General features: G+C 38.1%; 3 protein-coding genes across 5 annotated transcripts; 2 read left to right on the forward strand and 1 right to left on the reverse strand.

Moving 5' to 3' along the window:
- Window positions 1–235: 235 nt before the first annotated feature.
- LOC135674456 (mediator of RNA polymerase II transcription subunit 14-like) lies at window positions 236–15,381 on the reverse strand. 2 transcript variants are annotated; one of them, XR_010513624.1, is made up of 9 exons: window positions 14,912–15,381; window positions 12,496–13,572; window positions 10,217–10,314; window positions 7,720–7,894; window positions 5,072–6,062; window positions 3,956–4,965; window positions 2,051–3,120; window positions 493–1,476; window positions 236–386 (listed from the first exon to the last, which is right to left on the reverse strand). XR_010513624.1 is itself a non-coding variant. In XM_065184323.1 (8 exons), exons 1-8 carry the CDS (start codon window positions 15,128–15,130, stop codon window positions 669–671), a joined length of 5,448 nt encoding a protein of 1,815 aa, XP_065040395.1. In that variant the 5' UTR covers window positions 15,131–15,381; the 3' UTR covers window positions 236–668. The 2 variants fall into 2 exon arrangements, 1 of the variants encoding a protein (XP_065040395.1); XM_065184323.1 differs by having other exon boundaries at window positions 236–1,476.
- Window positions 15,382–16,851: 1,470 nt separating this feature from the next.
- LOC135674458 (14-3-3-like protein) lies at window positions 16,852–21,021 on the forward strand. Of its 2 annotated transcripts, none has more exons than XM_065184327.1 (6): window positions 16,852–17,008; window positions 17,761–18,211; window positions 18,300–18,378; window positions 18,641–18,763; window positions 20,578–20,694; window positions 20,789–21,021. In XM_065184327.1, the coding sequence occupies exons 2-6, from the start codon at window positions 17,805–17,807 to the stop codon at window positions 20,846–20,848; spliced, it is 786 nt and encodes a 261-aa protein (XP_065040399.1). In that variant the 5' UTR covers window positions 16,852–17,008; window positions 17,761–17,804; the 3' UTR covers window positions 20,849–21,021. The 2 variants fall into 2 exon arrangements, with proteins under 2 accessions (XP_065040399.1, XP_065040400.1); XM_065184328.1 differs by having other exon boundaries at window positions 16,956–17,105.
- A 2,619-nt stretch (window positions 21,022–23,640) lies between these two features.
- On the forward strand, window positions 23,641–24,640 carry LOC103985455 (uncharacterized protein At1g66480). Its single transcript, XM_009403153.3, has 2 exons — window positions 23,641–24,210; window positions 24,300–24,640. Exons 1-2 carry the CDS (start codon window positions 23,662–23,664, stop codon window positions 24,342–24,344), a joined length of 594 nt encoding a protein of 197 aa, XP_009401428.2. The 5' UTR covers window positions 23,641–23,661; the 3' UTR covers window positions 24,345–24,640.
- The last annotated feature ends 112 nt before the right edge of the window (window positions 24,641–24,752 follow it).

Here is a 24,752-nt window from a genome sequence, read left to right on the forward strand (position 1 = left end):
ACTACAACACAGACCAATCAATCCTTTTCTAGGAACAGTAGGTAGAAACTTCCAAGACAGTTCTTCTAACAGTTCAATGTTAAGATAAATACCCATTTTTTCCAAGTACCTGAGAGACATTGAATATCTACAAACAATACCTACATTAGTCAACAGTTTAAGGCGACATCAGCAACGATCGATCACCTCGACAGTCCAGAGCCAAAAAAGCAAAAGAAAAAGGAAAGATAAAAAATTACTGATGAATTCCCCAATTAACAATGAGTTTAAAATTGTTTAGTAAACTTGAACAAGTTATACTGCTACAACCCCGGTGACAACTATACAAGACTCCCCTCTCTCTCTCCCTGTGTGTGCTCGTGCCAGATGCCCGGTCGAGCATGAAACTGAAATCAGTAGGATCGTTTAGTACCTTTCTCCGTCAAACGATTTATACATGCATAGATTTTTTACATAGCATGTGCATACAAACTTGGGAAGCAACTAACTCACCACAAATTTCTACAGCAGTGTCAGATACTTAGGTTCGTCGTCCGGAGAAAAGGAACCATCTTCGATGCCTCCAGAGAACAGTGGAACGGTGGGGGTCAAATGAGGTGCTAGCTATTCGATCAGTCCATCCTGCACAAGTCTAATGCATGCATTGATGAAGCTTCGAGATGGGTGCTCTAGGTTCCGCTGGAGCTCAACGGAACAGCACCGTCTCTCAGCTGCTGCAGTAACATTTGCAATGTCCTCTGCAATGTGTCAGCAACCAATCTCAACCTCCCCTGACTGACATCAGCTGCAGAATTCCCGTTGGCAAATTCTGCTGCTCTCGCCATCCTCTGCTTGCATTTCTCCCAATCCTCCTGTCGCGACCAGCATGCTCTTCCACCATGGCTTCCTTGCATTCCAAGAAAAGAAACATGGGCATTATCACCGAATGAATATCTTAGCCTCACGGACACGCAGTATGGTAGCCAAGCAGCTCCACCAGCAGCATTCATGTGAGGGATATGAGCTGGGTCAAGGACAAAGGTAAGAGCAAAATCTACTAGATTATGGGCTCGATCATGATGTATATTACTCTTTGAACAAGACGTGGCCTCTGAGTTTTCATCTAAAACAGAGCCCGAATGATTCTCCAAGCATATCTCTATGCGAGACCTTTGAGCACTTGCTACGTCTCCACCATGTGCCAGTGACAGTCCTTTCTTCCAAGAAATCAGTTTTAGGAATTCTCGGAGGACTGAAACAGGTAGGGTAAGAAGTGTGATGAAGGAAGCAACCCTAGATGCATCGTAGGGCTCAGATGCAACACGCCTGCTGAAGTAGTCACATATCTCATTAATTTCTCCTGGGGCTAGTTCTTCCTGAGAAGTATTTTGATTTTGCTGCTGCTGCTGCTGTTGTTGCTGGTGATGAAATCGTTTCACACTCAAAACTTGCAGAAGAAGTTGAACTCTGTGCACGCTCACAGCAAATACGTAGCCTCTGCAGTAAGAAAAAAGAGAGAGAACAACATTTAGTCATTCACATCAACTGTCGGGAATACCCACAGGGATTGCCAAAGGCAGTCAGAAATTAAAAAAAAAAGGAATAATATAACCGTTAAAGCAGGACAGATATCATCAGCTTGATAGGGATTATATTGTTTTTTTTCTCTATCTATAGTAAACATTAGTAGACAAAACACAGTAATGAAAATTATGAATTGGTCAGGAGAGCATGAGAGGGAAGGTTTAAGATACCAGGAGAACAAATTGAATCGAGTTTCATCAAGTTAGGTCAGATTTGACCCTTTTCAATTTGGTTAAGGCCCGTGTCTAGATTTGGACAACACTCTTTACAGTAGCAGACATATTACTTTATTAATATATAAAAATACTAACTAATGTAAGCAACTAAAACTATGTGATATATTCCTATATAGTTCTAGAAAATAATACTATGAAAGTCTCACCTATACAGCAGCGAAAAAACAGAAAAGAAAACTAATAAAGCAAAAGTTCCATGACTACAACCTCTAAATGTTGCAGTATAAATACATGGACAACAGATCTCTTACCCAACAAAAAACCGCAAGGCAGGTTGCTCTTGATCCAAATTCAAAAGTGCCCCCTCATTATCCCTTAAGATTGAACCTAGAATTTCTTTCAAGAGATCAGGCAACTGCGCAAACAACCACAACACACCAAGATATTTGAGAATGCCACGCAGCACCTTCTTGAGGGCCGCAAGGGGAACCCAACCACCACCATAGCCTCCATCATCTCCAAGCCCAATAAAAGCTGCGTTAAGCTCTCCTTTCACATGAACTGGGAAACCGGTACCTGGAGATATACGTAAAGGTACTCCAGAGATCCCAGGAGACAAACCTGATGAGGCTAGCATGGCGCTGCCAATTCGATTTATGTTGCCACCTACCTGATTTGCAATAACAGAACTTGGTCTTGATATTCCAGCACTAGATGCAACACTAATACGGTTAGCACTAGATGACAGTGGTTGAGAGACTGAACTGACATTGGCGTTGCTTGGACCAAGATGGCCACCAGCATGCGATGCAGCAGAAAAATTGGGCTCCAGAGCATTCAATCCTTGAGCAACATGTTCCATGATGAACGGTCGAAACTGTGGACATGGCAAAGATCCACCAGCAGCAGGTCCCCCTTTAGGAGGTGTCGCTGGCTGCAGCCAGACCTGATCTCCAGCAAAGCAGCGCATATCCACAGCAAACTTTTTCCGATATATTATGCGAATCCAGTATGGACCCCTCAAAACAACTGAGACATCAAAAGGCAATAATGAGCTAGGAACAAGTCCTGGCCCACCTCTTCCAGCAGCAGATAAAACTGCAGCATTCTGAAGACTGTGACTGCCAAGTTGGGTCATAAGTGTAGTAGTTGTGGGTGAACTAGATGGAAGTTGGATTGCAGTTGAAGAAGGATTTGCCATTAATCCATGAGATGACATGAAACTGTTCTGCTTTTGTACAAGGGAGTGGCCAACAGAAACAGGAACAGGAATTCGTGCAGGACGTATTGCACCACAAAGAGCAAGTAAAGGTCCAGCAGTAAGTCTGATGCAATCCAAGAAAGATGCAACTTCACCTCCATTAATGAAATCTTCCAGGAACTGCATTGACAAATTTACATGCATTAAATCTTCATACAATAAGAGTAAAATCAGTATATTTCAACTATTTGGTGTCAACTACATGAACCTTTTATCATCATTGAGCTCTCTAAAAACTATTATTATTTAAATTAAAAATATTTAAATATGTATTTATTGTTTTTAATAATGTCAATTTAGATTTCCCTCCGCCGCTCATCATATCAACAAGATTAATTATTTCACATCTTTTACCTACAACATCTATTGGTCTCTTCTATATCATCTTCGTCCTCATCTTATCCTCTAGCGAAGATACATATAATTGTTCATCAATAAAATGTATAACCATAACAAGGATGATGACAATAGACTAACTAGTAAAGTTGAAGTCCAATTGCAAATGAAAATTATTTTGGGATGCCTAAATTCAGATCAAACTGATATTATTGCAAGTTCAAAATTAGTATCATTTATGTGAATAAATATCATGAAAGCAAGCTGATGCAACAAGAAATTAAAATAAGTTTCATGTATACACAAAAATGGAGAATATTTGATGCTGGGCAATTTTTAAGTGCATTTATTTACCTGAATTGTACTGGTCAACAATGCAAAAACCTGAGAAAGGCTGCACTACAATCTATAGGACAAATGATATTTAACATCGATGTACTTGCATCATCACTCAACATGAGATGTCAACAGAAACATTAAAAAAATTGCAGCGATATTTGTGACACTTCAATGCCTCCATTAATAAGTTAATACAGTTGCTGTCTTTTGTTATTTGGCTTGAGATGCCATCACAGAAATAAATTGCAGCATATTGCTCTTTTAAGGAACAGGGGCATACCTTTGTATGTGGCCAAAGTTGATCAGGAGAAACATGCATTGTACAACCTTCCTTACCCGCTTCCCATTCAACAACAAAATGAACGATCACAGGCATTGAGCCATAGCTAAACCACAAACTCATCAGACCAACTGCTTCAATTTTAAAGGCTTTTCTCATTTGTTCAGATAACTTGTCTGCTATCTCGCCAGTACCTTTGGCTTGTGCCTTAGAGTCAGAGTTTCTGTTATCGTCAATCCTATCACCAGTGCCCAAACCAATTAGTTTTCGCATCCCACGAGCAAACAATCGTGCATTTGAAAGCCTACGTAAATCTGATACAAGCCTTTGAACACTATCATCTTCAACACTCTTATAACTCAAGACAACACCTTCTGGGTCATAATGAATATGTGAATCAACCTCAGATGTATTGGCAATACGTACCCCAGAGCCCCACGATGTAGTGGTACTTCCTTTATTAAGATTCCATAATTCTCTGAAATAAGGATCATTGATTTTTACATCAAAGCACATAGTTCCAGGTTTACCAAGGCGCAAGCATATGCGCTGCCAAGAATCATCCCTGGCAAATGGCAACTTCAGCCATAAGTTTAAGGATGGAATTCGCAGACCTACTTCTTCAACATAAGAAATGTTTAGTGCATCCATTTGGCTAGTTAGCTGAGCATGCTTAATACATAGCGAGCAGTGCCTGACAATGTGTAGGAGGACGGAAACATACAAATTTGATGGACTAATGCCATGATTTGCTTCACCAAGAAGATCTCCAAATGTATGTCCACCTGTTCGACATGCCAATAGGGATGGAAGGGGTGGGGAAGATGCAGCATGAGAGTTAGCTAATCTTGATATTTTCTGCCTTTTATGCTGCAGAGAACTTGCTTCTGATCCTTGAAATGATGGAAGTAAATTAATAAAATCCACTAGAGAACGCTTCCTTCCCTTTCTTTCATGTTTGTGAGCACCATTATCATCTGACCTGGAAGCTCCAAATTCCGGTGTTTGGCCTATAAAAAGTGCATTAGTGATGCAAAAAGATTTCATAAATATCAAAAGCAAATACACATGAAAGCATTATTAAAAAAATTTCAATATATGATGCTCAAGTCTTACATGGATTAGCCAGGAGCAATGTGTTAGATCTGGTAACTTCTGAAGATCCAACCAAAATGCCAGGTGATGAGTTTACTATGTCATTTGGAGCCATACTATGGGCAGAAACTGGTGGGCAAGTCGTCCGAAGTGGAGGCAATAGTTGACCTGGCCCATTTCCTTCAATCATATTGAGCCCTTTTGGAGGTTCATCCGCAGGAGGGTATTGACCAACATCAGCCGAATACGGGTACCTAAGAGAGCTTCTGTCTTGATCAGATCTCAAGGTTGACAATTTATGAACGGATGAGATCCTCACAGGGCTTGAAGAGGAGAGAGAACCAGTAGCACCATTCTGAATTATACCTTTTAAGTTGCTTGTCACATGCAATGAATTCGATGAACTTGTGAAACTAGACGAAGCCTTCCCAACTTTATGAACTTGAGATTGTTGTAATTCCCCTTCCAAATTAGTTGACGTAACTCCAGTATTTATTCCTTGATTGCTACTTGAAGGAGATCCTAAATAAGACAAAGGAGGCATCTTATAAGACGAGGTGAGTTGATTTGTCTTGGGCAATTGACCCTTTTCGAACTTGAACACTTCATCAACAACAGATGAAAAACTTGATTGCGAAAATCCAGGAAACTGAGAAGCAGAATCTACCCCAAAATCATGTTCTGCAACCTGAATAAAAGTGCCCAATTTTGGCAAAGAACACAGCTTCTCCCAGTCAAAAAGGCTCATATTCAATTCATCATCAACTATCTTCATCTGACCAATATCAATTCTATTAAAACGTATAACTTGAATGGCATCAGTGAATGAACTAGATTTTCCATCTTGATCAGATCGCAGTTCTAGTAAACTGAACACTGGTTTAAAATCCTTGTCAACCTGCATCAGCAAATAGTAAGAGTTTGCACACTGAGGAAAACCCATTATAAGTATATCTGACCCATGCAATATGGACTTGGGGATCTTCAGAGTAGTCAAAGACTGATCATAAACCTGCAGATGACCAAAGAGAATTATTAGTACAGCATAGTAGAGATTAAAGCTCATAACATCTCCCTAGAAACAAACTGACAACCCAAGTGTTGTAGCTGCTCAAGTCAAGGTGAATGACAACGTAGTGAATATGATGTTTATTGGTCTTAGCAGAATCAGTAAGACAATTTGGTAAGTATCTGGATTTGCACTACTAAAGATACTAATGAAAGGTTAAATAAGTTCTCCAAAAGTCAGATTCTGTTTTCTTTGCACCTATACATGTGGTCGTGACTTTGATGTTGAAATAGTTGGGTCTTTGTCAATAGCCATCAAGGTGCTTTAGCTCAAATTCTGCTCCCATGAACTATATGCATCCTTGTAGTCGTTTTTGCATTATATTAAATACCAAGATATCTTCCTACCATAAGCTCATTTAAAGGAGATTATGGAGCTTAACTCGATTTAACATTTCAAAATGTTGCACTTGTTTTGAGAGGATATGAACAGAAAATGAAGCATTGATCTTTATCTCTGAAAAAAATAGAGGTCCAGGCCTTCTGTCTAGACCACCTCATCCGAGAAGAAATAGATTTTGACTTCATTCTTCTCATGTCACTCATGTTTCTGCTTTCTAGTTTCTTCTATTTAATCTTCTTTAACCAGGGCTTCTTTTTATTTCATGCAAAATGCTTGAATCAATCTACGCAACTGAAGTAATTAAACAGACAAACAGAGAAAAACAGAACTAGCCGAGACTAGGTAACCATGCGGATTACGTCAATCCCAAATGTCCTCTCTGTAAAATGATATAAAGCAGAAAACTCTAATCTCCATATTGAATTATTTCTGCAAAAATAACCAGTCAGGAAGAGCATATAGCAAACAGAAGTCTCCACTTTCATCACATATATTGTTTATTAGGTGTTCTCTTGGCTGCCATCCATTTAAATTCATAACCTTTCTGACCTCACAAACATGAATTATCCAAAAAGTGATGTATCCATGTCCACAAGTCAGGACATGATATAGTTTAAAGTGGGGAACATATGTTCTTCCTAAATTACTTAACTAATGATGATAAATGTAATTAATTAAAAAGAAAAGCATAATAAAAGGGCAATGTACATTCTTCAACTTTTGCATCCCACATGACACCTTGATTCAACTCTCTCCCAGAGAAGCTTCTGAAGATTGAAACTTGACATGAAACTGCCAAACAGGCTAGACTAATTCATACCCTACAGTTACACAAACTAACATCATAAAAAAGCAGTAAGATAGCCACTGAAAATCTTCTCAAGGAAATCACATCTCAATTATTGTTAAATTTTGCAGACCATCCACTATGTATAGAGCAACCCCAAAATTAATGAAGTGAGGGAGAGAAAGAAGGTGCAGAGGCACATGTATTAAAATAACTGGTAAATATGTTCACTCGGTTTTGAAGTCAGCACTTTGATTATTAGTCTCTTGAATATGTAATGCATCTTCTCTTTCTTCTTTCCTTAAGTGGACACTTGAATATCCCAACCTTGAAATCTTAAACTTTCAATATAGGACATATCAATAGTCAGTGCAATAAAACCAAATGCTTTTTTATGCAAAGACCCCTGAAATTTTGAAATTGAAATCTTTTTGGTGATGCTTTTGTGAAAAATTTTGAAAAAAACTTTACCTCGAGGCCCAAAAATCTCCCAGTTGATGCAAATAAATTGAGAATACTCTTGCTTTTTAAGCTTGTAAACACATCCATTATACTAAGGCTTCCTTGGTTTAAAGCCTCCTCATAATCAACTAGGGTGGATGGTGAAAGGATATTTTTGGAAGACTGAAGAAGGAATCTGCCATTCCTGTACTTCAAACAAAAAATTTTAAACAAATGAGAAAATAGAAGATAACTGTTGCAAGATTAAGTAACATTGGCTAGAAATTCTAATCAGAAGGTTGTGAAAGCTTATATAATTAATAAAATAAACTATATATATATATATATAATTTATTTTATTAATTAATTTAGTAATTTATTAGAAACATCACAAGTTTAGATGAAACGTAAACACACACGATAGCTGAACAAGATGATGGACACAAATCCTCTCTTGGGTCAAATTAATAATACACAAAACAGTGAGCCAAAAACACCCTCGGAACAGCTTACAACACCATGTGAATACTGTCTTACCACAATAAACTACTGGTGGACTTAACTAAGACCCCCTAAAATATAATACTACTATACCATATATTCGTTCTTGGGATCATAAATAGTAAATATATGATGTTCCTGTTATTATTGTTACAGGTCCTTCTATAGATCTTGTACAGCATATTGTTTATTTACTCGGGTATTATGAAAACAGCATTCTTGTTAAAAAACATGAAGATGTAACACTAATATAAATCCACAAAGAGTGTGTTGCTTTTGTCTGCAGCTTTGAATTTAGAAGCAACAGTGTCATTGGAACTGTAACTAATGACAACAAGATTGTCAAGAAAGCTTGAAAAGAAGAGTTTGATCTAAAATAAAATCCAGGATAAAATTTTGAGAAGTTTAAATTGTGACAATTGGATTATGCCTCTTAAGGATGTAATATGGCATATGTTTGAGTTACTATATGTAACATCAATCTTCATTTTCCAGATCCTCAAATTCACATAGAACCACTTCAGAAACATAATGCCAAGGTTCTATCTCAACTTGCTATTCCTGGGAAAATTTACCAGAAAACAATCTAAAAATTAATGGTCCTTTGACCAAGGTTGAAAATTTTAATAATTAAGTTGGATACATCAAAATTGCATCTCCTAGTGCAAATTATTAAGAGGAAAGCAACTGCCAGCTAATTTTCAGTTTTTGGAAAACAAAAGTCAGGTATGAAGAAGTAATTAATTAGCATAACCCTATACAAGAAAATCTGGTAGGTGCATGTTGAAGACAGCAGACAACATTGCAGATGCAGGAGCTAATGGAATATGCACTGGATAGCACCGTATATGTGCTAGAATAAACTAGAACTATGGTGTCTTTCAATTAGTAAAAACTTACTTAACAACATTGTTTCCACTAGATATTTTGCAAGTGTTCCCCCTTTAACAGACCATTCAGCCAAGTTCAGAAAAATGACAGAACAAGATGGTCACATTGTAAAAGATCAGAAGCCCAGGATATCATTGATAATGTGAGTTTCTTATACTAAGTAGATAAACTTTCTTAGCACACCCATCACATAAAGCTAACATAGGCACTGTCCCCTACAGTTTTATCAAGTGTTATGAACTTATCTACAATGAAGTAATAGTTTATGCAATGGAACCATGTGCACCATCACCATACCAAAAAAGGGTAAGCCCAGTACATAAGGCAACCGCAATGCGGGTTCTGGGAAGAGAGTCAGATACACGCTCACCATGACGGTTATATAAGTGCAAAGTATGATTGTGAGCACTCACATACCATAATTGCCCTTGTGCATATCTCAGTTGCATGCAACTTGCATGTCCCAGATGTTATCATTAGCAGGGATTCACAATTGTCACTGGCATGAAGGCCAGCACAAGACATCATGGTAAAGCAAGATCATACCAAATTAGTCTAAATACACGAATGCCAACCTAATGCATATAAATATGGAATTATTATTCAAAAACTTTATACACTAAATAAGTAAATATTTACTTGAAAAAAAAAGAACATGACCTTCAGTCCTAGATGTATGCTAAGTGTTTATTAAATAAAGTAATCAAAACACATGCTGGTATGAAATTGTGCATTTGGTTAAAATAAATAACACAACAATGTCCAAAAAGGCACCGTAAATGCAAAGTTACCTTTCTGTAATATTGAGAAAAACACCAGACTTACATGTGAACAATATGTAATGCATAATATGTTAATCCTTGGTTTCTCAAGAAATTTACATTGAAACACATAGTCAGAGGAAATTTGAGATCACTTGTGATGCTCAGATTTTGGGGGAAACATGAAACATATATGGTTGTTACAGAACGTATTTACTTAACTGAAAGTTAAAAAAAAAAAAAAGATTTCCTGCAAGAGATATTACACACATAAATCTTGTTGAAGTTGTTCACCATGAAGCTAAACTTTGACAGAACACCATTTAATATAAAGCATGGATTCCTGATGTTACAGGAGTAAAAGATTAAATAACCTGATATTTATTCCAAGGGTAATAAATGACATCCCACAAGCTCGCACTTTCAGTATTTCATCCCCAAAATAATCTTGGTTACTAGAATCTTCATCCATCTGCAGAATACTTATAAAAGTCAAAAAGCTACTTGGAATATTCATGTTCTCATGAAAGAATAAGCATAGAACTTTCAAGTCAAAACCAAGAAACATAATTGACAGCTTGTTCAGCATTATTTCACTTAATCTTAGAGATAATGAAGATGATCAAACAAACACTAATTATATATCTATTATGAAATCCCAATCTAGTAATTATATACTAGTTAAGTGAGAAAACTATCAAGAACTGTCAAAAGAAAAATTCCATTTGACTCCCTTGTTTCTTAAAGGCTTCAACTTAATTAGCCATTTTGTGCTCATGAAGATGACTTGTTAAGAATAACCAGATGTTTGGAAGAAAATATGATCAACTATGAACTATCAAAACAGCAAATGAAATTGTAGGGGGCAAAAGTAACTGTTAAATAGAGCCTAATCATTCTTTTATATCATTTGTAGTTGAAAAACCACAAATGAAGTTAATCCATCTCTCACTAAATTGGACAAAAACTCAAACCAACATTGTCTGTATTTTATACTACCATACGGATGACCAAATTTAAGTAATGCAGTGTTAGACATCAGAGAAAACAAAAAGAGGCAGTTGACAAATATTTAAGAGAAGGATGACTGAACCTCTTCTTGTTTAACTTTCCAGAAACCTCAGCTAGTAGGCAGGATAAATCATAATATCCAATTAGAGATGCTTTCATGAATGGCATATAATTCTTCAGTTATTTGTTCTAAGGTATAACAATTACAAATGATTACTCCAAATCAATTTTTCATACATGGAAGTTGCTCTTCAACAGAAAATGAAGCTTCTTCAAGACACCAATATAAGGATAGGCAATAGGCCTCCTTTGCTCTTTGCTGTATCCTTAATCAACTAGTTATGATGGAGCAGATATAAACTGACAAGTGAATTTATGATGAGGCAATGAGTCAATACTAATCTTTTTTGTTTTCTCTTTCCACCAAAATTTGTAACATGGTCAAGAGTTTATACATCATGAGGATCCAAGGACTTGGAAGGAGCCCAAGTTTGTAAAGTCACCTGCTAAAAGTATGTTATTCTGAACAAAATGTTGCATCCACCGTGATGTGGTTAGGCATATGCAAAAGAAAGTAAAATTTATGATGGAAGATCATTGTAATAGCATTCAAAATCAAAATTAACAACCATAACCTTGAGGAGACCATGAAACTGGGTCATTCAGTGTGTATTAAGAACAAGAAAGACGCATTCATGCTAGAAATATCAATGACTCACAGACATACAGTTAATAATTGTACATGTAAATTTTGTGTCCACATAAAAAGCCAGCCTTCAAGTTCATGGAACAAAAGCATGACATGACTACTTAATGGCACTAAACATGAAAAGAGACTGTTGTAAAAAGATTAAATGTCCCTAAACATATTTTAGACCTCTACAAAGAAAATGATAGCTTGAATTAACATAATTCCTCCTTGTATCACCAAAATTCCTTAGATTAACATCTGGATTGTAGTAGCCTCCATTAGCACTGATCTTATGTTCCAAACCCCAATGTTTTCTGATCTTTTACCTCACAGATACATGAAAAACAGAATTAACCACAGCCTGCAGCTAGAAAAGCCTACATGTATAAACATTCCTCGTTCCAACTCTATTTCCTAAACCCCAGAATTAATTCTTTCCAACAGGTATGTTATGGTGAGTTATTTGGTACACAATGATCTGTAAGCCAAAAACATTTACCTTACACGCATGATTTGCGACACTTTGATAATAATTGCAAAATTTAATTGCATTTACTTGAGATATTGGAGTTTGTATGAATGTCGATGAAATACAAATAGATAAACTAAGTGCTTTGGCCAATTGTGTGGGGACTTTTTAATGCACCAATTAGTTGGTCTTCTGAATTCTGAATATACATGATCAGATGGGAGAAAAAAAAAATCCAAACAAAACATAGACAATAAGAATGAGACCATGTAGTCAACAGTGACATAGACCAGCACCTTCAAATCTTTTTGCTAGAACCACTTAGTCCTTCAGCAAAGAGTTCAGAAAATCAGTGGCTACAAGCAAAACAAAGTATAACTCGATATTGATAGTAAAGACCCCCATTATAAAATCTATACATATACTTTAGACATAGATGAACCTATATAACAATTGGAAGTATAAGTTGCCCCTTTACAAACCTTTCTCAAATCCGCCATTGCACCTCCATCACACCCAAGTACAACATCGCCTGATTCTCGACAAATGTTAACACTTTTACTCAATTCCCTCTGGATCTCAAGTAGACGAGTGTATCTATTGCATGCAATAGCTCTTAATAGGAGTCTCTCAACATCAATGCAATTTTGATCAAGTGCAAAGGTAGCTTCCTTGCCAGTAAGTGGATCTAATACAAAAGAACTATGTACACACTTAATCTGTGTATCTTGCCCTGGTTCCACTTTAAGGAATGGACATGAGCTGAAATCAGATCCCCCAGCATTCTTGTCAGCGTCTAACCAATAAATGATCTTTAAACCAGGAGTTTTTAGACCAGTTGTATCAAGTTCACCCTCTTGAGTTAGTTGCAAAGCACTAGTATTCCCTACTTGTCCTGCACTGCCATCAGAAACAAGCTCAAAGCGTATTGCATCCTTCCACCTACCTTGTCGTAGTACCTGAACTTGTCTTAGTACAGTGTCCATAACAAGGGCAACACATAATTCATGGAGAACCGTGTACAAAATTGATAAAGGATTTTCAGCTGCAGCCATTCTGCGCTCAAGATCATCCCCAAGAGCATATCTCCGTGTTTCTTCAAGTCGAATATTTCCATTCTTCTCCCCAACAAGCAACTCCAAGTGTAGGATCCTCCACAATGACAAATGCCCACGATAACCCAAGGTAAGGAAAACCTTAAATTCCCCATCCACACGAAGAACAGCAGTACCATTAGAAACAGTTACTTCAGTTATTTCTTTAGGAAGTACAACCTCTAAAAGTTTGGATCGGAGGATTGTATCCAACTTCTTTAAAGTAGGCTTTTGCTCGTCCTCAGATAGTGAACTCTGAATACCCAAATCATCTATGCATTTTGGCAGCCGTTGATAACTTCCTGTGAGGAGGACTTCAGTAGCAGATGGAACATCAAAAATAGGAGCACGTGCATGCTGCAGACCCTCATGCATGAAAAACAATGAATCTGCCGTTTGGGTGAAGCAAGTTTCATGGCTCGAAAGAGTTGCTGCAAGTTGTTGGCAATATTGAATTAATGGCACCTGCAAAAGTCAGAATCTACGTTCCGTTATGACAAGAATGGGCAGTAAATAGGTTCGTTAAGAATCAATATTCCAGAACCCCAATGAGACTAAAGTAGCTTAATTTTCTAAAATCATAACTTGATTATTGATGCAAATCCTCAATGTAAACACCAAAATTTATTCATCATATTTCCATCCAAGCCAAAGTACATACTTTACAATGTTGCATTCAGTGAATCATAAGTGTTAACAGTCAGGTAACCAAGTTAGATAAAAGTGTATCTTCAGGACTGTTCAACAAGAGTCCTTTTGTAGGTTCGGTGAAAGGATTGTTGTTCCATGGCAGCAGAGATTGGCAACACCTTTCTCAAATATCACCATGCCATGGCAGTTGACATTCTCCTCCACCAACCTTTACAAGCCAAAATTTTGCATAGGCATGTGCTGACAGCTACAATGACTCAGAATAACATGTGTGAATAACTTTTTGAAAGGCCATGATCAACCCATGTCAATTAGCATAGCAATCCTTGGCCCACTATAAGAAAATTGGACAAGTAACAGATACAACCTTAGGATCAACCTAAAAATTGTTAGCCAACTACAAGATAAAGCATGTTGATTGCATGCTTAGGGTTACAACTAACTTTTTCCCATTTGCCTCCTGCTTTATAATTCAAAAAATATATTAAAGAAATCATTAAAGGATGTAGTGAATCAAACTTCTATCAAGTGTTTTAAGAACTATCAACTCCATGACATAACAGGTATTGTGGTTAATTGAGAGCAAGAAGAGGAATTATAAGGTATTAGGGCATGGCCAACTCTCCTAGCAATCTCGAGGCAAATGAGAGCTACTGGTGCATCTAATTCTTAAAGCCACCAATTGAGTGGCTTGCAAAACATCACCCTACCCACTGTCTCATTCCTAGACAGCCTTTTGTGGGCCCTTATCTTCAGTTCTTCACTACTAACATGGCCCTTTTTTTATTTCTTATTTTTCTGACTTAATTAATTCAAACATTACAAAACAGTCCAATACGTTACAGCATCATCGTCTGTTGTTTTTGAGCTACTAATACATTAAAAACAGTCTAAGCACCAGCGTTGGGGATTAGAACAAAAAGATGTTAGGGTCCAGAACAAGTTATGTCCGGTACTAGGTTTTCCTAATCATCCCCCAATTAAACGTATTAGTACAGAGAGTAGTCTACATTCATACCAGGAATTAGAAAGGAAGCTGTTTTCCATCCACCAGAGCCTAGAAACCACAAAAAGAAGGATCTCATCCAGAAACCCAACGCCAAAAGCCAGTTCAGAGCAAGCGACAAAGAAGCAAGAGGAGAAGGCAAGTAACCTGTTGGCACCACTTGGCAAGCACATGAAGGCGGAGCATCCGCTGCCGGGTCTTCACGATGAACTTGAGGAGATCAATCTTCTTCTCGGAGTCGGATCGCAGGTCCTCCGGCGTCCGGGACCGCTCCACCAGCTCCTTGAGGGCGAGGTAAGAGTCCTCCGCAGCCCGCCGGACCAGCGCGGAGAACTCCACCGTCTGCTGCCCCAGCTCCGCAGCCATCGCCCTCCCCTCCGCCTCCTCCGCCGCCGCCGGCGCTCAGTAATTGAAGCGGAGACCGGCCCCTAGGGTTTCGATGGCCCTGTCCGAACGCGCGCTTTACAGCGAGGTCGGTCGTCGACGACGGCCAATTCGCAGGTCCAATTGAAGCTTCTCGTCGCCCGATGCCGAGGAAGCGACCAAGGAGTGAACCAGAGATCGAGAGAGCGAGAGAATGGCGGTTTGATGTGTGCCGTTTGGGCTCAGGAGAAATAGGAATAGGAGAAGGGCTGAAGGCGTTGGTCTAATTTTCGTTATCAACCACACTGTTTGCGGGCCACAAACCGCATACCCGCATAAGCCACCGTCCTTGTCAACCGCGAATACGATGGATTCGCGGGTGGGTCCACGCTATGGCCAACCACGATACCATGGATTCACTTCTCACAAGGGTACACGTATACGTGGAGCCCGCCCATTGACTCTGTGGCGCTACCGAAGTGGGTATCACTGTATCGAACAGTTCAGGTTAATTCACAGTGATCGGAATCCTCCCGATTTCATCATTTTAAGTCGAGTATTAAATAGTCGTACAATTAATGAAATTAATCTAAAAATTAATACTTGATATTATAATTCCAAATATATCAACCATATCATAGCTAATCGTTAAGCACTCTGTGACGCCATCAACCTCCGCATCTGTGGGCTCTTCCCCGTGATTGGCGAACCAGCGATGTCTCCCGTTCCCACCGCAACGCTACCCCTTGTTGTGCCGCCGCTACTTCCACCTCCGCCTCCGCAGCCCACCTACGACAGGACCGATGATGGGAAGGGGAACGACGGATCGTGGGGAGAGCAAAGGTAGAGGCGGTGGGCGACCGGGGCGGCGAAGGAAAAGGTATTTTTGAAATCACAAAAATTAGGGTTACTATATTAGAAAAATAAAAATATATATAGATTATATGGAGAAAAACAAAAAAAAATGAAAATTTTCAAAGAAATCACCCTTTTTATTTCTTTGAAAATATTGTTAAACTCCCTATAAAGGGTGGCGAGTTCTTTACCAGAGTTGTCAGTCTTTCCAACATGATCTGCTTTCTCAGTTCTTTGACTGAGAAAGATTGGATCTCAACTTCTCAAAAACACATAACCACACAGAGAATGAGATGCATAATGTGGGGAATTGTGGCAGAGCAGAATCACTCCCTCAAACATCTGTAAGAGCCCATACAGCTTGTAAAGCAATTAGGGATGTCAATTTATTTTTTGAATATATTTTCATTATAGGTATAAAATTCGATCGAAACAATCAGCTCGGTTCACTAATTAAAATGTTTGTATATCAAAAAATAAATAGAAGTATTTATTTTGTTTGAAGATAAGTTCTTAAATTTTCATAACACATTTGATTTTAATTTTATTTTCTCCTAAATCAAAAATACTTATTTAGAATTTGCATATCTTTATTATCATATTTTTTAATATTTAAAATGAATAAATATGAAAGTTGATTTGTCAGTCAATATGGACTGATGTTTGGTGTTAAAATTTATAAGTTGGGAATTAAATATTAAGCAACAAATTTTCCTTTAATTGTTTTCTTATAGTAATTAAAATATGAGAGCTTTTTAATTAGATAGGATGATAGGCTTTGGAATTCTTTGTCGCTACATTTGGAAAAGCCTGTCATCCATGTGTCTCCACGTCGATGGATCGTTGACCGTATGGGAGCGAGTTCTTCTAGATGGACTCGACGGGCCTCTCATTCTCACCCCCGCCCCCTTTAAACCCGAGCGCCAATAGAAATCGAATCACAGAGAGAGAGAGAGAGAGAGAGATAGAGAGGGAGAGTGTTTTGCGCAGTTGTTTTCGCTGTTCTCCTGCCGATTCAGTTCCGAGGTACCTCTCCTAAGCCTCTCACATCGATCTCGTCTGTTGATCTCCATTCTTCTCTCGCTTGTTTTTGTGATCAGATCGATCTGACTGGTTCTACAGGGTATGTTTACTTCTGGTAATCGGTTTCCTTCTTTCGATTCTTCGTCATTTTCGACCATGTTCTCGATCCGTTAAAACTTGTTGCTTGGCAAATATGCATCGGAATCAAGAATTCCTGAGCCCTATTATAGAAAATTTAGTGTTTTTTGTATTTTGTTTCTGGAATTGAATCTTTGCTGCTTCTCTGAGAGAGTAAAGATGCTATTTTTCGAGCTTTCAATCTCTCAAAATCGGTTTTTTTTGTTTGTCTTGTGGATCCAGACGGATACCGAAGAGAGGAAAAAATTCTTCTTTTATTTGATGTTTTGGTTTGACTGGTTCTACAGGGTATGTTTACTTCTGGTAATCGGTTTTCTTCTTTCGGTTCTATGTCATTTTCGACCATGTTCTTGATCCGTTACAACTTGTTGCTTGGCAAATATACATCGGAATCAAGAATTCCTGATCCCTACTACAGAAAAATTAGTTTTTTTGTATTTTGTTTCTGGAATTGAATCTTTGATGCTTCTCTGAGAGAGTCAAGATGCTCTTTTTCAAACATTCAGTCTCTCAAAATCAGTTTTTTTTTGTTTGTCTTGTGGATCAAGACAGATACTGACGAGAGGAAAAAAATCTTCTTTTATTTGATGTTTTGGTTTGGATCCGTCAAATTGCAGATTTTGTAAGAGTTGCGGGCTAGATTTATACAGAGGGAGGAAGGATGTCTCCAGCTGAATCATCCCGTGCGGACAATGTGTACATGGCGAAGCTGGCCGAGCAGGCAGAGCGCTACGAGGAGATGGTGGAGTTCATGGAGAAGGTTGCAAAGACAGTGGACGTCGAGGAGCTCACTGTAGAGGAGCGCAACCTCTTATCTGTGGCTTACAAGAATGTCATCGGGGCTCGCAGGGCCTCATGGCGCATCATCTCCTCGATCGAGCAGAAGGAAGAGAGCCGTGGGAATGAGGATCATGTTTCTGTGATCAAGGAATATCGTGGCAAGATCGAGGCTGAACTCAGCAAAATCTGTGATGGCATCCTTAAGCTGCTTGAGTCCCATCTGATACCCTCTTCCACTGCTGCCGAGTCCAAGGTGTTTTACTTGAAGATGAAGGGCGATTACCACAGGTTCTAGAAAATAACAAAGGATGACTTCAATTTGCTTTGTGGGGTGACATTTTATTTATCTGAAGTGCTAAACGTTTATTGCAATTAGGTACCTTGCAGAGTTTAAGACTGGAAATGAAAGGAAGGAGGCTGCAGAGAGTACACTGGTAGCCTATAATTCTGCTCAGGTTTGATCCTCATTCTCTTCACAATGCAGATTAGCTAAAATCCTTTATGGATGGCTTGACTTTGTTAGAATTTTCTTGATAGTCTAGACACATGTCCACTCGATAACATCTTTTATAATGGCAGTACTGATCCTACTGAATGATTCTGCCTATCAAGGCAGGTCTACATTCTTCATATTCGTCTAATAAAACTTATTGTTTTATTGTTGTTTCTTTTAAAATCGAATAATTTTTCACTAAATTATCTATAAAAATTTTGTAGGATATTGCCCTGGCTGAGTTGGCTCCAACTCATCCTATTAGGTTGGGGCTGGCTCTTAATTTCTCAGTGTTCTATTATGAAATTGTGAACTCACCTGATCGTGCTTGCAGCCTTGCAAAACAGGTTCGACTTTAATCTTAGCTTTTTCTGTACTTGTATTATAATCTTATTTTGTTGTACTTTTAAAATCCTTAGATTTGAAAATGTTGTGCACTATTTTCTCTGGTTACAATAGAAGTGTCACTTTTATGATTTGCTGCATCCTAAGCATTTAGTGTCTTGATTCAATAGTATGGGTGTCAACTGGCTGAGTCAGGCTGGAGTCCGTTTTGGGAAACAAAGCAAGTCTAAGATCCTGAAGTTGGGCCTGAACCAGCTTCAAAGAGCTGAGACTTCATTGTGACCAGGCCTTTGTTAAGGCGTGTAGTAATTTATCAAAGTTTTCTAGAATGCCAAAGCGCTATCAGTAAATAACATGCAGTTTCAATTCAATTTATTTTATTGAGGAACTTAAATTTTCAATTTTTTATGGGTTAAATATAGTTACATACTATTCACTTATATGTCTGGTTCCTGGTAGTTATATTATTATTATATGTTTCAAAAATTTTTAAATATATTAGTTGTAATCAGTGACTGCACAAATTAAATTAAAGACTGCAAATTCTTGTATATAATATTAGCTTTTGAGTTAGTACTATGTAGTTCAAGATTTTTGTAAATTAATTGCAGTTTGTACTTTATACTATCAGTTCTATAACCCTAGGAGTTAGGAGTTAGTAGAGAACAGGAAAGAAAGAGAAACAGAGGTTGACTTAGATATTCTATAACCCTAACTGAACTACTTTTGATAACATGACCTGGTCAGCTTATCTAGTCTCCTGTTGAGCTCTATCTATAACTAAAGACTCGGTCCACTTGCAACTTACTACTCTTTCCCATTTTGGTTCATATATTTCACATTTCTTTTAGTGATGCTTGCTTTCTTTTTCATAATATTTTTATTCCATCAATATCTGTTATTCATTCTTATTTAAATAGGATGAAAAATGATAATATTACCTATAAGTGCTTCTTTGGGATCTTTTTAATAAAGAAACGCTACCTATGTGAGTCGTAGTAGCTGCGTTCAAGGTGCCCGAATGCATGTTGTACTGTTGGTGCATGTAAATTTGTTTTGGCAATTCAGTGTTTTCATTTAGGTATCATAAGGATTGGTTGCATGTTTATGTTTGAACAATTGGGGTGGTAAGAAATAATCATGCTTAATTATTAGTCTCATTGAAGATGTCCTGCGTACTTCGTCTCGGTGATTGATATTTTCTAAGATGAGTGTGAACATATTCAGAAAAACCTTTCTGATATAATGATGTGTTCTTGCAAAGGTGGAACTTTTCTTGAATTATGGATGGCTTTTGATACATATGAAGTGAAAGTTTGAAACTAGTGAAGTATTTTTTATGCTTGTAGGAAAAGTAACTATATTTTAGCTCAAGGGAAAATCACTAAAACTTGAATGGAAATGCTCAATTTCGGATAGGGTTGCTGGAACGAATGCAAAACTTGACAAAGTTTGGCTAAAACCAACTTATTTAATCGATATATTTTAGTTTCAGCAAAAAATCAAACCATGATTGTACCCCAGAACCTTTAATTATAAAGTTCTAGAAATTTAATAATTCAGCCAGATATTGGACCTTTAATAGTCATGAAGGTGTGAAGTATTAAGAGCTATACTAATTTTGCAGCTTAAAATTATGAAATGCTAATCACCATCTCATATTAGTAGATTTTGCTTCAATTTTCCAAATGATGACAATAATGCATTAGTATTTATTTCAGAACCATTTATCTTTTGTTCTGCCAGCCTCCCAGGCTACCAGGTGATGATTTGATATTGCTGATTGCTGATTTAAATGGTGGTTTGTCTTTCACAGGCATTTGACGAGGCTATTTCAGAGTTGGACACTCTTAGCGAGGAATCATACAAGGATAGCACATTGATCATGCAGCTTCTTCGCGACAACCTGACCTTATGGACTTCCGACATCAATGTCAGTTCCTCTAACAAGCTTATTTTGCTTCCAATTTATTTTCCCTTTGTCCGGCACACACCCTTACCGCCTTCCTAATGTTCTCGGTTGTCAGGATGATGTCGGGGACGAGATCAAAGAAGCCCCAAAACAAGAATCTGGGGAAGGACAGTGACCAAAAGCAAAGCATGCCTTCCGATGGATACCGCCTTGTGTGTTCTTGAGTTTGTAGTTTCTTTGATGTAACTGTGGTGTGTTAGAAACATTCAAGCTTCTTATTCCATTGAAGGTTGTCCTGTGGTGTTGAACAAACAAGTGTGCTTTAAAGGGTTCATATCGTTCTTTCTACTTGTCATGGGCTTAGTTGATTTGCTTGAGTGAGACACCACTGAAGTTTAACTCCCTTATGTTGAGCTTTCAAGTCTTATTTCACTGTCCTCTCAAAAGCAAGACATTGACAACATTTAGCTATTATAGTTTATAGACATTATTTTCTTTTAAAAAAATAAATAAAAATAATAATACATGTACTATTTAATTATTTATATGTGCCTCAAGATTTCTCTTTCCTATGAATGTGATGCTTCTTTGATCAATCACTCGGAGGCTGCTGAGAGTCACAAGTGTTCCTACAGGCAGAATTCAATGTGGTAGGAAGACAAAGAAATGTTCAATACTAATAATTCTTGGTCAAGTCAATCTTTCCCACAAGTAGAAAAGATGGGAAGACCAAAGACCGATATGTCATTGGTGGCAGCACCAAGAAATATGTCTCTCTATTTTGTTGCATATGGTCCTCTAAGTTACTTTGGAATCACAGGTGTTTGATAAGTATTTTAATTGTAATATTATACAATTCGAAATATATTTTGTTTCATAAAATTTGGGACATAGACACACATCACTGACGAATATTGTTTTTGGATTTATTAAATTATTATACTTGGAAGATGAGAAATTAAGTATATAAATTTTTGAAGTAATAACGTTTTTATTCTATAAATAACTTATTTATTTTTAAGTTTTAATAAGAGAAAATGAGAGACAGCTCTTTAATTGCTCAAAGGATTTTTGTCTAATAGACGTAAAGACGATGAGAAAATTGTTTGTGTTTATATCAAAATGCGTATAAAGGGATTTATAAGCTTATTATTAGGGATAAAGAAGGCTTCAAAATTAAGAGATAAATCTCAAATATCAACATCAAAGAATTTATTTGAGTTAATAAAAGATTTATGTGGTTTCGACACTCCTATCTATATTTATGGAGAATATCAAATTCACCGCTATATAGATCGATTATAAGTACTCTTAGGGTTAATCGTACTCAAGCGCAAATCCCTTTTATACCATCTTATATAAATTCTTTTAAAACATTTATTTTTTTTTCTCTCATCCTTTTGAGATAAAAAAAACATTCAAAGTATTTCTCATATTTTATTTTTTGAAGTTTCTTTCCTTCACAAAGAAAGTCCTTTTATACTATGATTCATTTTCCTCAAAGTACACTACCTCCATAAATCCAAAAACACTTATCAACTCAACACTTATAATTTATACTCACATGAAAAATGAGTTTTTATTTTTTTAGACGTAGATACGATACACCGAATCGCATACATTTTGTACTAGTTTGTCTTTATATTTATATTTTGTTATTGGTTCTTTGGATTATTATTTTGGTATGGATGTGTTCTCCCTCTCCTAAAGTTCAATGAACATGTCATATATATTTTCGTGATTTGTCTTAATAACAACATGTAGCTTAACTAATCCACATGATGATCATGTTTATTGATTTCCATAGTGAAGAAACACATACATCCTTCTATCTTATTCTACACATGAATTGATGGCCCAATAAACAAAATATTCAAGTCATTTGTGTCTCAAACGAGAGTTCTCTCAAAGTGTATACGTTGTAGTAACTCTTCATTCGTCAATTCTCAAAAGCTTAGAAGAACGAAAGATGACTACTCGTTGGAAGACAGGGAAAAGACGTGAGGTTTGGTGGACTCATTCAAGCTCATCTTTCTCATCTACACATGGTGTCGAAAGAAGGTGGGAACAAATACGAGAAAAATTAGGGGAAGTCTATATTTCATTGTCGTTGATTGGCACACGAAACACAAAAGTCACATTGGTCATAGCTAAGAATGATTCTTCCTATGACACCAACAAAGATATATGAATCCAAACCAAGGTGATCATGTTTGACATGGTCCCATATGCATCCTTTTATGAATGGTCTATGTCAATGAAAAGTTTGGTCAGATGGAAGTAGATTGGTTCTTCCTACATGGGACATATAATTCTACAAGGTATGGATTAAAGAATCATTTTATGATTATGTTGAGACTCTCCTATTGAATTATTCTAAACCCTCCTATCGACTATGAATATAATGTGTGAATAATTAGATACACAGATATACAGATAAATAGATACATGATATGTAATTATTTAGATATTCAGAAACGTAGATGAGCAGATACGTGACATTATCGAGAGATCAACCCTTCTAGTTCTTCGTTCATAGGAGCTTTGTCTTCCTCCATAGGAGACATGAAGGTCGGAGAAAACTGGTCAATTGACTGTGAGGGAGAAGAGAAGTCAAAGGAAAGCATGACCAAAACTTGGCACTTTCCTTGTGAAAGGAATCACCACATTGGCATCACCATTTCCTTACGTGACATATTAGACTGTAAGAAACTTCAAATGAACCTTCATGAAACCCTGCTTTGACCGCCGTGCGTTCGATCCAATCATGCATGGAGTTGCACCGAAGACGTCGTCTCACGTACATGCCAACTGCGAGCTCGTGGTCTTCACTGCAGCAGTAAAACACCGCCATAGAGCTTCCCAGCAATTTCGCTTCATTTCAATTCCTTGACCAAACAACTTCTCCTATATATTACTTCTCATCTCCATGAAGAAGAAGAAGAAGAAGAAGTTGTAGTAGTAGCAGCAGCTCCAAGAAGAAGAGAGATGGGGAATGGCTTGAGCGGGAAGAAGCGAACCATAACGGTGATGAAGATAGACGGCACCACCTTGAAGCTGAAGGCTCCGGTCCAGGCCGAGGATCTGCTCCGAGACTACCGGGGCTACGACCTCCTCGAGTCCGAGGCGGTGAAGCAGCTCGGGATTGGAGCCCGTCCGCTTGCTCCCGACGCCCCGTTGCACCCCGGGAAGCTGTACTTTCTCGTGCAGCTCCCCCGGGCGCCGGAGCAGCGAGCCCCGCGGAGGGCCTGGTCCGGGGGGCTGCCCGTGAGCGCCAGAGAGCGGCTGGAGAACCTCGCGTTTACCCGCCGGACCATGTCGGACGTCTCGGTCGCCGGTAGGCCGTCGCGGGTCGAGGCGGAGGAGGGTAGCGATGGCACGGTCCGCCTCAGGTTGAGGATTCCGAAGGCCGAGATGGAAAAGCTGTTGCAGGAAAGCAAGAACGACACTGAGGCGGCGGAGAAGATTATGGTGCTGTGTGTGGCGAAGAATGGTGGCGCGCCGAAGCTGCCGGCGATGGAAACTGGCCAGAAGGAGGTAATAATCTCATTGAATTTGCCGAAAGAAGTGCATAGATGGATCATAGTTACTTAGCCTGTCTTCTTTCTCATTGGCTATTCTTGTAGAAGCGAGCAAGGTTTGCTGCCATGCCAGCTGAGATTATTGCCTAACGAAGAAGCAAGTGAAGGAGAAGCAGATCACCAGGTCATGGTTTCCAATTGTGGAGACTGAAGCTTGTGGGTGGAACCTGAGAAGCTGCTGATGGTTTCCAATTCCTACCAAATTTATAGCTTTCATTTTTATTCTTCTGGTTATTTGATTCTTTATTAGTGCCCAAATAAATGTAATCTCTATTTCTATCAACAACAAGACTTGCCTTTTCTCTCCACCGTGCTCTACTGTCATGGCACTTCTCTTCTCAGTACGTATGAATGTAACTCCCCACAGCTGAGAGAGAGAGAGAGAGAGAGAGAGAGAGAGAGAGAGAGACATATTCCAACTCAATAAGAACTCAATCTGATAATACGTAATATGAACAATATCATACATATTTCATCATCTAAATTGTTATGCGTAGA

This window comes from Musa acuminata, chromosome BXJ1-5 (assembly GCF_036884655.1).
Source record: "Musa acuminata AAA Group cultivar baxijiao chromosome BXJ1-5, Cavendish_Baxijiao_AAA, whole genome shotgun sequence".
Lineage (NCBI taxonomy): Eukaryota > Viridiplantae > Streptophyta > Magnoliopsida > Zingiberales > Musaceae > Musa > Musa acuminata.